The sequence below is a fragment of the Atractosteus spatula genome, chromosome 4 (genome assembly GCF_055471065.1).
Source record: "Atractosteus spatula isolate fAtrSpa1 chromosome 4, fAtrSpa1.hap1, whole genome shotgun sequence".
NCBI classification, from domain to species: Eukaryota; Metazoa; Chordata; class Actinopteri; order Semionotiformes; family Lepisosteidae; genus Atractosteus; species Atractosteus spatula.
Window position 1 is genome coordinate 6,613,878 of NC_142709.1, and position 13,368 is coordinate 6,627,245.

The 13,368-nt window shown below is 36.1% G+C and overlaps 1 protein-coding gene across 9 annotated transcripts in view; it reads left to right on the plus strand.

The window, feature by feature from the left end:
• Positions 1–361: 361 nt before the first annotated feature.
• LOC148835741 (target of Nesh-SH3-like) overlaps positions 362–13,368 on the plus strand; it is a 45,681-nt gene continuing 32,674 nt past the window's right edge. For 7 of the 9 annotated variants that reach the window (XM_088915000.1, XM_088915004.1, XM_088915003.1 and 4 more), the window contains exons 1-2: positions 385–534; positions 9,883–10,062. In XM_088915000.1, the coding sequence (XP_088771126.1) occupies positions 456–534; positions 9,883–10,062 (259 nt within the window). In that variant the 5' untranslated portion in view covers positions 385–455. Of the gene's footprint in view, positions 535–9,882; positions 10,063–13,368 lie in introns of all 9 variants that reach the window. The other 2 variants (XM_088915001.1, XM_088915009.1) reach the window with 1 other exon arrangement.

The window sequence follows — 13,368 nt, forward strand, 5'->3', positions numbered from 1 at the left end:
TGTCAGTCATTGTAACTGTGTCTGCTGAGAAACAAACCTGATTAATACAGAAAACGATCCTCTTTGGTGCAAATCTTGCATCCTTTCACTTGCACAGCCTTCCTAGTGAAGGGAGAACAGTCCTGTTAGATCACAATGAAAGAAGGATGAATGATGTTATTCCCTGTTGCAGTACATGCTGTATCCAAGCGTTTGATTGGTAGTGCAGGGGAAATCTATACAAGAGTTAGACAGAAAAATAGAGAGAGAGGGAACAAAATCAAGCTCCACACTTGCCAGCTTCCACAGTGTGCTGGTGGGGCATGATGTCATAAGTCCCCTCCCTCCCCAGATATAGATTCATGTTGGACCTGCTCTCTCTATCACTCAACAGTCTTGCACAGTGAGAAGAAGTCTAAGTCAATTGTTACCTTTTAGTGAAATCTTCCAGCACCCTCCACAGCCAGCGCAAGAAAATGCTCCCCAGGCTGTTTCTGTTCGTCCTCGGTGGGATTGTACTCCTGAGCTGTGGGACAACACAGAGAATACCGAGAGGCAAGTGGGCACAGCATGGTCATGCCGGCAGGCATATGAGTAATGAAGTAGTGTGATAAGAACTTTTAGACGTCTCTTAAGATTTCAGTTCATTTTGAAAAATCTGTACAGTGCATGAAACATTCCATATTAAAGGTGCACCAGGGGTGTCCTATTGGACTCCAGTGTTTTTCTGCTTGATTAATTCTTTCCACTGTGGGTCTGTGAAACAGTACTGTTGTACATCTTCACAGATAAAGAAATATTTTTTATGGCATTAGAATTTTTCTTTCAGGATGGTATTTTGAGACACAATCATGTATTGCTATGCTGTTATGCTATTATGATGTTCTTTACAGATTGCTTTCAGGTATTTTTTTTTGCTTTGTTATAATGTTTTTTGTAGAAACCTGTTTCGGAGGCTTCTTCAGTTTATCTTATATAGTCTATTCATTTTGTTCTCCTTTTCAAAAAAGACTTAGAAATACACCCTTTTGCAGAAATACCTGCTGGTGAGGGTTGTTCTTGCTTTTTGCTGGATTCTCAGTTGAGGACACTGGTTAAAACGTAAAATCCAGTCTAAATCACCTTTTCTTTCTTGAGGGGTAGCAGTGTATCTTAGTCTTATATTGTCTGTTTGCTTAGTGTGGTTCAGATCTTGTCTGAAGCTGTCATGAAAGCTGAATGCATACATAGACTCAGAAGTGGTTTGGAAGAAACAATGGTGAAGTGAAGGCTGACTTCAGAATAGGTTTACTACATATCTGTTATTCCTTCTCTGCACTGACTGGTTTACTAAAAGCTATGCATATCTGTGTAGCATACTGTATGTGCAAGAAAATATTTTTCCGTAAATTCTACTAAGTTAAAGTTACTTGCCCTCTATGGCTGTTTTTTTTATTCTAAAAAGATGTAAAGGATGTGGACTGATCCTGAACTTCAAATGTTGTATGGGTGTCTATACAGCTGTAGACATAAGTATTGACACCGAATCTTCACTTGAACACTTAACTGCTGCATATTCAAATGGATGGTTTCCACTTACTAAACTGGTAGTTAAGCTTGTGTCAGCTGCAGGCAGGAAGGGCTATTCTGATTTTAATTTATAGCAAATGCAAATTTCAAGTCTGAGATAATAAAAATTTTAATTTTAATAAATTAGGAAGCTTTGGCTTGTTTCTTCTTGCTTCCTTTATTTTGGAGACATATGTAACATGCAAAATCCTGTACTGCAAAAAATGAAGAGTTAAGAAGAAATAAGATTGATCAAAAATCTTAACTCTGGCACTTTGCACAGTCTGCAGGGTTTTGTCTGCAGCCTGTTCACCATGCAGACGTTTCTCAATCTTAGAACAGCAGTTCTGCTATCCCCTCACTGTGGGACCGGTGCTACTTTAAAGACTGGCCAAGAAATGCATGTAGCTCTGTTTAAAAGAAACTGATGTCATTCTTATCAAAACACCGTCTCCCTGGAGAAAATTTTGCTTGCAGCATAGAGTACTACCACAAGCAATCCGCTCAGCTCCAGCTGAGGCAGTTGGAAATTTAACCCAGTATAGTGCTGAGATGTGCAGATACAATTTGTTCTCATTAGAGGAGCTTGAACACTTCTACTGCCCCATCTGTATTGACATTAAATCTGCCCGTAACCATAAACAGACAGTTTGAAAATGAGTTGTTTATTGAGAAAATGCTAACAGCTGCAGAGTTTTAGTCAGAGCAATTGAAGATATGGGGGCCAATCTTTAGCCAAACATCTCCCTAGAAAGCTCTCAAAATACTGTAGTAAAGCAAGTATTTAATTAAATAGAAGTGCTTTCCTTTCACTGTCTTCACATTGCTTTATTCTTTACTTATTACTTATTGTGCTTGATTAGAGCTGATAATTAATACCTGTCATTTTTAACATGTTCATACTACAGTATATAATGCATATATATATAGTCAAGCTACAGTGCCTTCTGTTCTTTTCCTTGCTGCTGCTGATGGTTCCAGAGGCTTTAACTCAATATCACATCCCTGCTGTTAGAACCAAAAGTAAATGCATAATAACAAATTTTCTGTCTTATGTGTGTACTTCCTGATGTACACCTGTTGTCTGTTTGCATTACAGTGCAATGAAATCAATACCTGTGTTTTTGTTTGTAGTGCATGGGGAGTGGGGTTGTTTGGTTTAATTTTATTATTATACTTAGTACTTATTATTTAGTTAATATTTTTTACTATTATCATATAATTAGCTGATATTCAACGACGTTATGAAAGCAGTGTAATGTATACACACAAAAAGATGATTTGGAAGAATCAATGTGATCTGGAAACGGACTACAAAGTAGGAGAATTGAATGATTTCATTTGTAGAGCACTTTACACATAGAAGGTGACCCACTCCATCCACCCACCTGAAATCTGCTTCTTCATTATTATCAATGGTTGTTTTCTATTTTGTGTTGCCTATTTACTGATGTACTGAATTGCCATATAATATGCAAACGTCACTGATGATTAACTTGTCTTATAGAGTATATGTAAAAACTTCAAAGGTGTGTGAATGTTATTGTGTTGTTATTGTACAGGACAGTAAGTCACTTAGGTTTACAGTAGTTACACAGAAACGATGATCATTGCTCTGACGAGGGAGCCTCAACATTTGTCTTTTAAATTATGTCATAGCTTTTAATCTTTCAAAACATTGCAGTAGTGACTAAGATCAGATCCTTTTACTGCCAAGGACTTGATAGAGCATTTCCTCCTTGTTTTACCTCAAATCCATGTTTTCTGCCAAAAGGCCAGTACTGACTGGATTGTTGTTTATTGTAGCTTTTCCATGGGAATTCCTTTGACAATGAAAAATGATAGTTCAGCAAGAAAATCCTTGCTCTAGTATTGGAAAGCAGCATTACAGGAAGGTAATGAGCCTACTTTCTTTGGTCAAAAAAAGTTTGCTTCAATGAAACACCATTAGGAACTAATCACACCAAGCATGGCTTCCACTTCTGGCTGTATTAGCACTTTACTAGGCAGTAAATAGTTCACTTTCACTACAGCATAAGAGTCTCAAGAACATCAAAGGACAAGGTTTTTAGACAAAAGATCCTTCTTTGGAAACATGTCTCCCCCTTAGAGTGGAGGTTATAAAGAGCATTTCATAGATCCTTTGTAAAATATTCTTCATACTTCAGTTTCGTTTTAATTAAAAAACTATATTTTATAGCATAGGGACTGATGTGGCTCCAAGATTAAAATTAGCTGAGTGACATACTGTCTACCAGTGTTGTTTTGATGCCCAGCTTGAACACATGGATGTAATTATTCACCAGCTCCTGCAGATGGAATAGTGCCATTAAACGGCTAACTGAATAGTTCTGGCATTGTAAAAATTGTAAATTTGATTGGAGTTTTAAGAATTATAATGTGACTTTTCAAAAGCAGGGAAAAAAAAATCTTACATTCTCTATAGTCATATGGCTTTCCGTCCGTTCTGTCACTGAATATCTTCATATAAAAAGTAAGGGAATCACTGCCTATTGTAAGGGCTGCAAGTAAAAGATTGTTGCCTTGATTGTTGTTTTTTTAACATGCTCGAATCAGAACTGGAAACAATTCTGTAATATGAATGACTAAAAATGATAGTAATGGAAGTATTAAAAATTATTCTTATTAATAGAACATCTGATTTTTTTTTAGCTGTGCATATTGTGTTAATGAAATACCTGAACAGTTCCTTCAAACAAATTTACCTTTGTTCTTCGTTGGATCCTTAGAAATATTTCTGGAAAACCACAGGAGGACAGGCCACCAAGTGTCTCATGGAGAAGTGTCCTTGGAAAAAAAGAAAGAAATAGAAAGAAATAAAGAAATAAAGAACTAATAACTACAATGAACCAGTTTATTATACATTTAAATCAATTTTAAATCAATTTTAAAATACTATATAGTAAGATCACAGTGAATACGTCTAGTGGAAGAGAGTCTTGTCCTGAATGTATAAGGAGGAAAAGTGGTCTGGAATTTAGATTTTTCACCCAAGAGAATGCTGCAAACATCAGCCTGGTAGATCACTTTCAACTATAATGTGTTTATAGCAGAGAACAGACTTTATTATCAAGTCCTATACTGTGTCCACATGTTTTTATCCATCACATACTGTGTTTTCCTCAACTGGGAAGTGAAAATAGAAAAACATAGTCTTATTCAGTGATGGTGTTGAACCAAGGCATTGAGGAATGTGATCACCTGAAATTAGTCAGCAGTGAGCCTGTTAAAAATATAGACAAAAAACCCGTATACAAGAATTTTGTTTTATTCTCTTCAGATGCATTCTTTTGAAAAGGGGATTTGAAATACTGTATATCTTGACAAGAAATCTGGATAGGTTAAAACATTTTTTACCTCATTTAACTGTCACAAATCAACATGAAACATCTCACAAGCAATCCAGCACTGAAGCAATGAAGAGTTTCAGTCAAGAACTACACCATTATTTTGACTTACTGGAAATTTTCATAAAGAAAAGAACAAGATTATGCAGATATAGATCTATGCATGAATCTCATGGATTACTCATGCAGTATGTAAAGTTAAAAAATAAAAATATATATTGCAAAAGACATCTGGATTTGGAAAAAGAAGCTCAATTTTAGCTTCTTTAAACCTTTTAGCTCCTTAAGTAACCTTTTGCTTAAAATTTTAAAATTAAAATTTTCCAGGTATTACAGGTAGTGACATGGCAAGTTCAAGATGTCTAACCTGATGTCCCTTTGTTATTTTTCACGCTTTGGAAACTTCTCAGCTGCAGAACAAGATACCCGAGCCAAGTATTAGATCACATGATTCCAAATGTCACACATGTCAAAATTCATGACACACTCTTTTCAAAAATCAAACAGATGCCAAAAAGAAATACACAAAAAAGCTCCTGGGAAAACACTGTAGAGGAAAGGAATCTTGCTTTTCTTTGAGTGGTTTTACACAAATATGCCATGAAGCAGGCAAAACAAATCCATTTTCCCAGCACACTCAGGAAATCAAATCTATTTCATAGTTCATTGAATATTTTTTTTTCAAATATGTATTGAATATGTAAAACATGGGATTGGGGTGCATTTCTTATTCCTATGTATCACTGCTGTGCATGTCACCTTCTTTCTAATAAAGGAAAGCAAAGGTATCATATGCAGATGTTCTAGTGATAAACAGTTCACTGATCATCGATGCCACAAAACACATTAGACCTCAGAATATGGTAATGGACATTTTTCAGGGGTATACAGCATGGGCAAGTATAATTTTGTTCTGAAAAAATTCCTTACTACATATCCCTTTATTGTCTGAGAAAGCTTTTTGTTGTAGATTTAATATCACAAATCCTTATTTTACAACAGGAATAAAGTATTTTATATGTCTTACACGAGACGTAGCTTAGAATAATGACCTCTGTTTCAATAAGGCTTGATCTTAAAACAGAAACCATAACTGATCACATCCTTTGCTCATAAATCTTGAATGAACTAAGTAGCATATGTTGCCAGCTATGAAGCAGTGAATTCACTCTTATTGAAGTTGTGTTACATGGGGAGCATTCTGTAGCTTGTGAATGGCCATTTGAAATGCAAGGATTTTACAGTAAACCATGCTGTTATTTGATTTCATCTACAGTGAAGCAAATTTTGAACTGGCTTCTTTTAACTTTGCACTATAGTCACATTTTCTAAAATTTTGTCATATTGTTTTATATACATTTTTGGTGATGTGTTGTATTGACGAGTGTTTTGAAAGTTTTTACAATCTGTCTTGGAATGATGATGATATTACAAAATCCAGTCTTCAACATGGGTTCCAGGTACAGTCGGTCACAGGAGGTTATTGTTGATGGATTCAAAATCATCAGAACCAGAATACTACTGAAGCTATACTTCACAGTATAAATATGAAAAGCAGAAAAAAACTTACAGAAAATGGATCCTGACATTACATTTAATTGAAAACACAGTGTATAATGCACTTTTTACAAAACAAGAAATTCTTAGTGTACTAGTTTAATCACTTGGGAATATTGCACCACGTGCAGTATAGAGCTGCTAAGTAGTTCTCTGATTAAAAAATATAAAGAAAAAGATTAAGCATGCAATTTCTGCATTACACTCATAATTAAATGTATTTACCCTTTTCACTTTTCAGTGCATACAGACATCAAGTTATCCCACTTGAAAGCTGCTCTGTACTGTAGCTCAGTTTTGCTGCAGTAGTTTTAAAAGGCAAATGAATTCTGGAGGGTACCTGTAGCTTTAATTTTATCACTAACACACATTACAGTATATGTTCTGGTACTGTTTCTGAGTATCTCTCTTTATGTTTCTTTTGGAATTAAGGCATCAATTAAGTTTTTCAGGAGCAATGTTCGATGCGGTCTAAAAGATCTCTTGACTAGACTAGAGTAAGTACAAAGTGTAGTATACCCTAAGGTAAGGTGTATTGTGATAGAAATGGGCAATGGCAAAGAAAAGGTACTGTAGCACCATTAAATGTGCTTTTATCTCTATATACAGCTGATAAGTTAAGATAAGTGATAATAAGGAAAGGTTAGGCATCAGTTGGAGAAAATGCCCGATATTTTTGGCTCAGAAGGCTCAATTCCATGTCATTAATTTGTTTGCCTTCATGAAATCCCTGAAGCAAATTCTGCCCTTTATGAACTCCTTCTTGTAAAAAACGCTGTATGCGTACAAACATGTCAAAGCATGGGTCCTAAGGGGTAAGTCCTGCAGTGATCCTGACTGCCCACCTGGTAATTTCTTCTGCTCAGGTTAACTATGCCTTGATCATATGACCTGGACTGTCTGAATGGTGATTTAAGAGTTTCAACACATCACTATTTTGCTTGAATTCTGCTTGAAGCTTGATGAAAATGGGCCTCTCTCAATGAATATAATGTAACCTTTCAGTCAAATCCAATTAATATGTTACACACTTCAGGAATAAATTTAGAAAATTGTTATTAATCATAGTCGTTCTTGAACCCTCAAAATATACAAAAAAGGAGTTGAAGACACAAGTTCAGAAGGAGGTCAAGCTCAAATTTCAACTACTTCTACCTGCTTATGTATAAATATCACTTGAGCGGTTTGGTTTGATCCTAATGAATGCAATAGAGAGATGAATGTGTACAGAGTATTTGACTCACCTACTGTAGCTGAGGGAATGGCAGCCTATCTGAGGCTGGATAGGCTGCCCAAACCCACATCCCCCTTTACTATTGCAAGGATTGAACCAGGGGGTTAGCTCCAAGAGTGTAGATGGGAAGGAGGGGAACAATGTGAGAGAGAAAGGAAGTCCCGGGTGTGAGACTTTTACATGTAGGTGAGAGAAAGTGTGCGAGATTAACGTCTATCCTTTCTCCTGAACTTTTGTTATAACCTCCATTTCTGACTGACACCCCTGCATGTTTCAATTCCGCACTCTTTTCTCCAACCTCATCTTTGCCCTTACAGCAGCTCCCTAACTCATTCCTCATTACCAGGGGGTGGGAGGTGGGGAAACAAAGCCCCATCCTTACAGATGGGGTGTCGTTGTCCTCAGCCAGGTGACCCCAATTAAGCTCACTATGTATATCACGCCTCTTCTCCTAACCTAATATTTCGGGCCTAACTGAACTATTGAAATACTGTATAGTTTAATGTAGAATATAACTGCAAATATACTCTTTCTAGTGCTTATGGTTTGTCTATACTGAAATTTTGCCCTTTTTTTAAAAAAGTGTGATTTCTTCGCTTAAATGTTTCATAAACTTAAACCATCAGGAACCCTTTTCTTGTCAGTGATCTCTAAACCTGCTTCTACAGAGGGAAGATTTAGGTTTCTTGATTCTACTGAAAAATACACATTTACATCATATATATTCTGACAGTACTAACAAAGGCAAAGTTTAAAGAAAAAAAACATTTAACATTTACCTTGACTTCATGCTTACCTTAGCTGTACTGTTCTTTATAGTGTATATGTGTACAGTATGTATTTTGGAATGAAAATCACCAGACAAAACTGACAAGATCTGAAACAGCAGTTTGGAAGTTTTTGCTTAGACATTTTTTCATCTTTAAGAGTGTAGTTCTGAACCATACTGGCAAACTCCAGAATTCAATCTAGATAATGCAGCTGCATGACTAACCTTTTCATGTAGAGAATACTCAAAGACATTTTTCCCTCACCCCTTTGGTGCTCAGATTTGTTAGGACTATTCACTTTTTCACTTCTCAACATGGGATTGTGCCAGATGGCACATTGGATGAGTGCTTGCCTACTCTAGCCCGATAGAGCCCGATAGGCTCGATACCTGTCCACTATCAATCATTTCAAAAGCAAGAACACGATCAAACACTGGTGTCAGCAGGTGAAGTGTTGGAATGGACTGTCAAACTTCAGATCTCAAACTCTTTTATTCTGTCTGTGTGTGGTTGTATGAGATACTTCTCTGTTGGAAATCATTTCTGGAATTAGTCCTGTATTTTGTTTGGGATGTGGGAGATAAATATTGGAGTGTTTGCACAGCTCATAGAATACCGAAACTGGCTGAACTTTTGAACAGTGGCATTGATGAATGTCCTGCAATTCTTCCTTGTAGAAGATTTGTAGTGCTGTGCTTTCAGGATTTGCTATGCCTGTCAAGATGGAAGAAGAGTGTTTTTCAGTTCCGTTGTACAAGCCACGGATTTAAAAAAGAGCAGTAATCTCTGCTATAGGCAAAGCATTTGATCCCTTTTTTCAGTTGCTTCCCTTTCGCTTTCTTTTGTAAGACACTTTTTGACGAGGCATTTTAAACAGTGGTATGTCATCAAGTGTAAAACTAAAACTAACTTGTACTAACTTCCATTAAATAACTGCAGTTTCAAGCCTAGTTAGCAACAGTTTAATCAATCTCATCAAGGCAAGTGGAAACATGGACTTAATCAAACATGCAATATACTGTTTCACCAACTTATTATCTACATTTGAACCAGGCTCTTTGCCGGTCCCTGCTATCCAGTTTAAGAAGGGCCGAGTGAACATTTAATCTGTTTGGTTGTAATGGATAGCAAGTTGTTTCTTAAATCTCAAAGTCTACATTTTTCGTGTATCTAACAAGATACCGTGGGAGATACTGTATGCAAATGCTACCAGAATGAGAGGCTGAGCAATATTAATGAGAATATTAAGCATTTTATTGACAAACCTGTTACAATTCTAGCACTATAGTGTAAGGTATATGGCTGTGGTGTGTTGTGCAAAAAATAGATGTGACATTTTGAATTTTTAAACACGAAACAAGAACATTATTGGCAAATAGTGGATGAAGAAAACACCTCACAGTTTGCCTTTTATGTTTCACTGCAGTCAAAAGACACAATCTGAAGGTCCGGATAAATGCCACAGGGGACACCATTACCTTCAAGTTTGTTCGGCCAAGCCCAAACACCAAGCTGGAAGGTTATATCCTTGGATATGGAAGCAGCATGTTTTCCAAACAGTTCATCCAGCTGCCAGAAGATGGGGTGCCTTATGAAACAGAAGTCGGTAAGATCCTTGCTTTTTTCCCAGGAAAAGAAGACTTTATTGCAAATGGCAATAAATCCAATACATTGGATGAACAGTTACATACTTTAGCCTGTCATCTTTACATCTGTTTACATCTGTTATTTTTTATTTTTTATAATGAGCTATTATTTTTATTGGGATATCCCGTTTTTATTGGCTTTCATTACTTTGGATGTTTAAAAGAATTAATTTAATTCTCTTAGAAGTTTGTTCTCCTGATGAGCAATATTAATTAGGCATCCTTTGCTTGACTATAATATTAATTAACTTAAGAAATGTCTGAGTTTTCTTAAACTAGTTAAGGCAAGCATGGGTTAAATTCCTATTTTGCAGGCAATTATCGTATATGAGGTTTAGCTGGAAATCAAGAGATGTATTTTTGAAGGTTTTAGCCCAGTTCATGTTTGCTGGAAGGCAAGGTTTGATGATGAATGAGAATTGTATCTGCATACTCTGTAAAAGAACAATTCAAAGCAAGCCTTACATAACTGTATATGCCAAGGCATGATCATTTGGAGAAGGGGCTTGTCAGCCATTATCACACTTCAATGTGCTATTTTCACCTAGAGTACATATTGTTCAGATCAGTGTATTAATAATGCATCTGGCACCTTATTTAATTAGTTACATCTGAAAAAAATTTTCTTTAACAAAGGCCATGTTTGATTTATTGAGATGTGCTGCCAGTTCTTGCTAAACAGGAGCTATCCAAATCAGGGGAATTAAGTCAGATTTTCATGACAAACACAGTGAAAATGAATAATATACAGTATAGATTAATAAGTGCCAAAACATTCTCCTTGATTCCTATTACAGTCAAAGAGAAAAAGTGCAAAGTTGAACAGGTAAGATAGCCATAGTTTCTAACCAAATTTTTACATCCTGTTTACTTTCTTTCTTTAAAAAAAAACTCAGAGATATTTTATAAAATATATTATATTTTTGGTCATCTTGTATTACAATCAGTGATGCCTCATTGCATGCATCTTAATTCTCTCCTTTAATACAGGAGTGTCCAGTCTTCACCCTGGAGAGCTAATGTGTCTGCTGATTTTCAAGTTCACTTAAAACCAACAGCACCTGAAATGCTAGGAGAAGCTATTAAATTGCTTACATTAAGCTAAGCCATTAACCAGCTGGTTTAGCTTGTTAAGAGTTGGGTTGGAATGAAAACTAACAGACACACCTGGGCCTCCAGATGTGGATTGCTTTAACAGTGAGTTTGAAATCAGTTCAATCATAATATAGTATAACCATGGTTACTCCGTTTTTGCTGATGTGTTCCTTTTAGGATATTGCAGTCGGTTAAAAATAAATGTTTATAGTTCATGTCTTAAGTGAATAATTAATTATGTACTCAGTGCTGATGGTAAGAAAATATTATACACTGAAAGGGTTTCATAAATATTTGGAGTTAAACAGTGCATAATGATTTGTAGATCCTGTGCTGCATTTTTTCTGTATTGTCTGTAGCAGTAAAGTACCATAAATGCACATCACATAGATATACTGTATAAATATGTTTTTATACAGGTATATACATATAAATGCTCATATGAAATAAATACCTATTGAATTACACTGAATTGCTACTGTATATTCCACAGGTTCTCTTTTTCCATGTGCTTTGCCATGCCTGCAGGTCATCTTGCTGAAAGATAGCAGTGGAATTCCTTGGACAATAATACACTTCCCCACAGCAAAATTGGTTCTGTATAGTGAAGGAAAAGCAGATACAAACTTACATTTCATATTCTGAAGGGGAATAAAAACAGTGAATTCCATAATTCCATTCCATTTTCCTGACTCTGGCCTCCTGGGTTATGGGCTTGCACAGAACACTTGAAGAAAGGGTTTAAAGAATACCTAAAGACCTCACTGCGATGTTTGTTTTTCCCTGAGGGGTTTTTCTCCATTGCATTAATTGCTATTAGAAACTCCTTTTGTTTGGATTTCTAAAATAGTTTCCAAGACTACCTTGGCAAGTCAAGCAAAGGTTAAAAAGGAATACCAGTCCCCCTAAAGCTAGGGTTTAGTGCGTTTACATGTTACATGTTTATCCATATAATACAGTTTTATTGAAAGGTAGAAACTACTTTGGCCAAAATATTTGTGGTGTTATTAAAAAGAAAACAGATGGGCACAGCATTATCAAACAGGTGCACACACTTCTTGTGTTCACCCACATGCACAGAAAAATGTGCATTTGTTTTAAAATCGCTTGCCATATTAGAATGATGCTGCATTTTTAGCCACTACTGTCTTCCAAGCCTGTAGGTTCTGAAAAACCATTACTTTCCTAAAATGATAAATCAAGTCTGTCACAATTCTCTTCATAAATGTGTGAATTTCTATAAATGATCCAAATGAGGAATAAATATACTGCATTCTGCCATTAAAAAAACATAATGGTTTACAAATGCGGCTCTGCAAAAAATATCAACACCTCAACAAGAGGCTTTCCACTAATTTGCCATCATTTCCTAGATGAAGTACTGTAGTTTAAGAGAATGCAGAGGGGCCACCAGTTAGCATTTCCATTCAAGAAAAATGGATGTGAAAAACTGTTAATTTGTAAAACCAAAGGCACGGTTTCATCAAAGCACATGGGATTGCTTAAAAAAAAACAACTGTTCCCCAGAATCCACAAACCCATCTGTCTGTTCCACAGTAGTATTATGCACAATAAATCTTTGTTGGTGTTGCTTCCTAACATGCATACCTTGTGCTTCCCAATACAGTACGTCAATAAAGAACAGTCATTCTTACAAAGCATCTTTAAAATGCACTGGAATCAAACAGAAAACAAAAATAAGGATGCTGATATGAAATCATTAGACAGCGATGAATCATGGAGCCACGTGGGAGAGCTAATCTCAGCAGTCCACTGCACCGTCAAACCGGCTTATTGCTAAAGTCTTTCTGACTTGTGGTTTGCTTTTTGGCTCAGCCTTGCAAACTGCTGATGATAACTCTGTTACACACACTTTTGACGCCAATACCAGTCAAGAAAAATCACACTGGCTTCCACACAGAGAAAGCTATTATGCTTCCTAAACCATTTTGGCTCTATGTTAACTTCTACTTGAGAATGATAGGGGTTATAATTCCTGTAGTTCAGTATTTTGTGAAATTGCTGTTCGTGTGGAGTGAGATTACTTAAATAGAACAATGTGAGGTCATGCAAAATTTCCTTATCCAACTGAATTGCATTTCATTTAATGGAATTTAATTATTCCAGACTGTTTAGAAGAATTGCCACAGAGAACAGTTTTCTATCTGTAG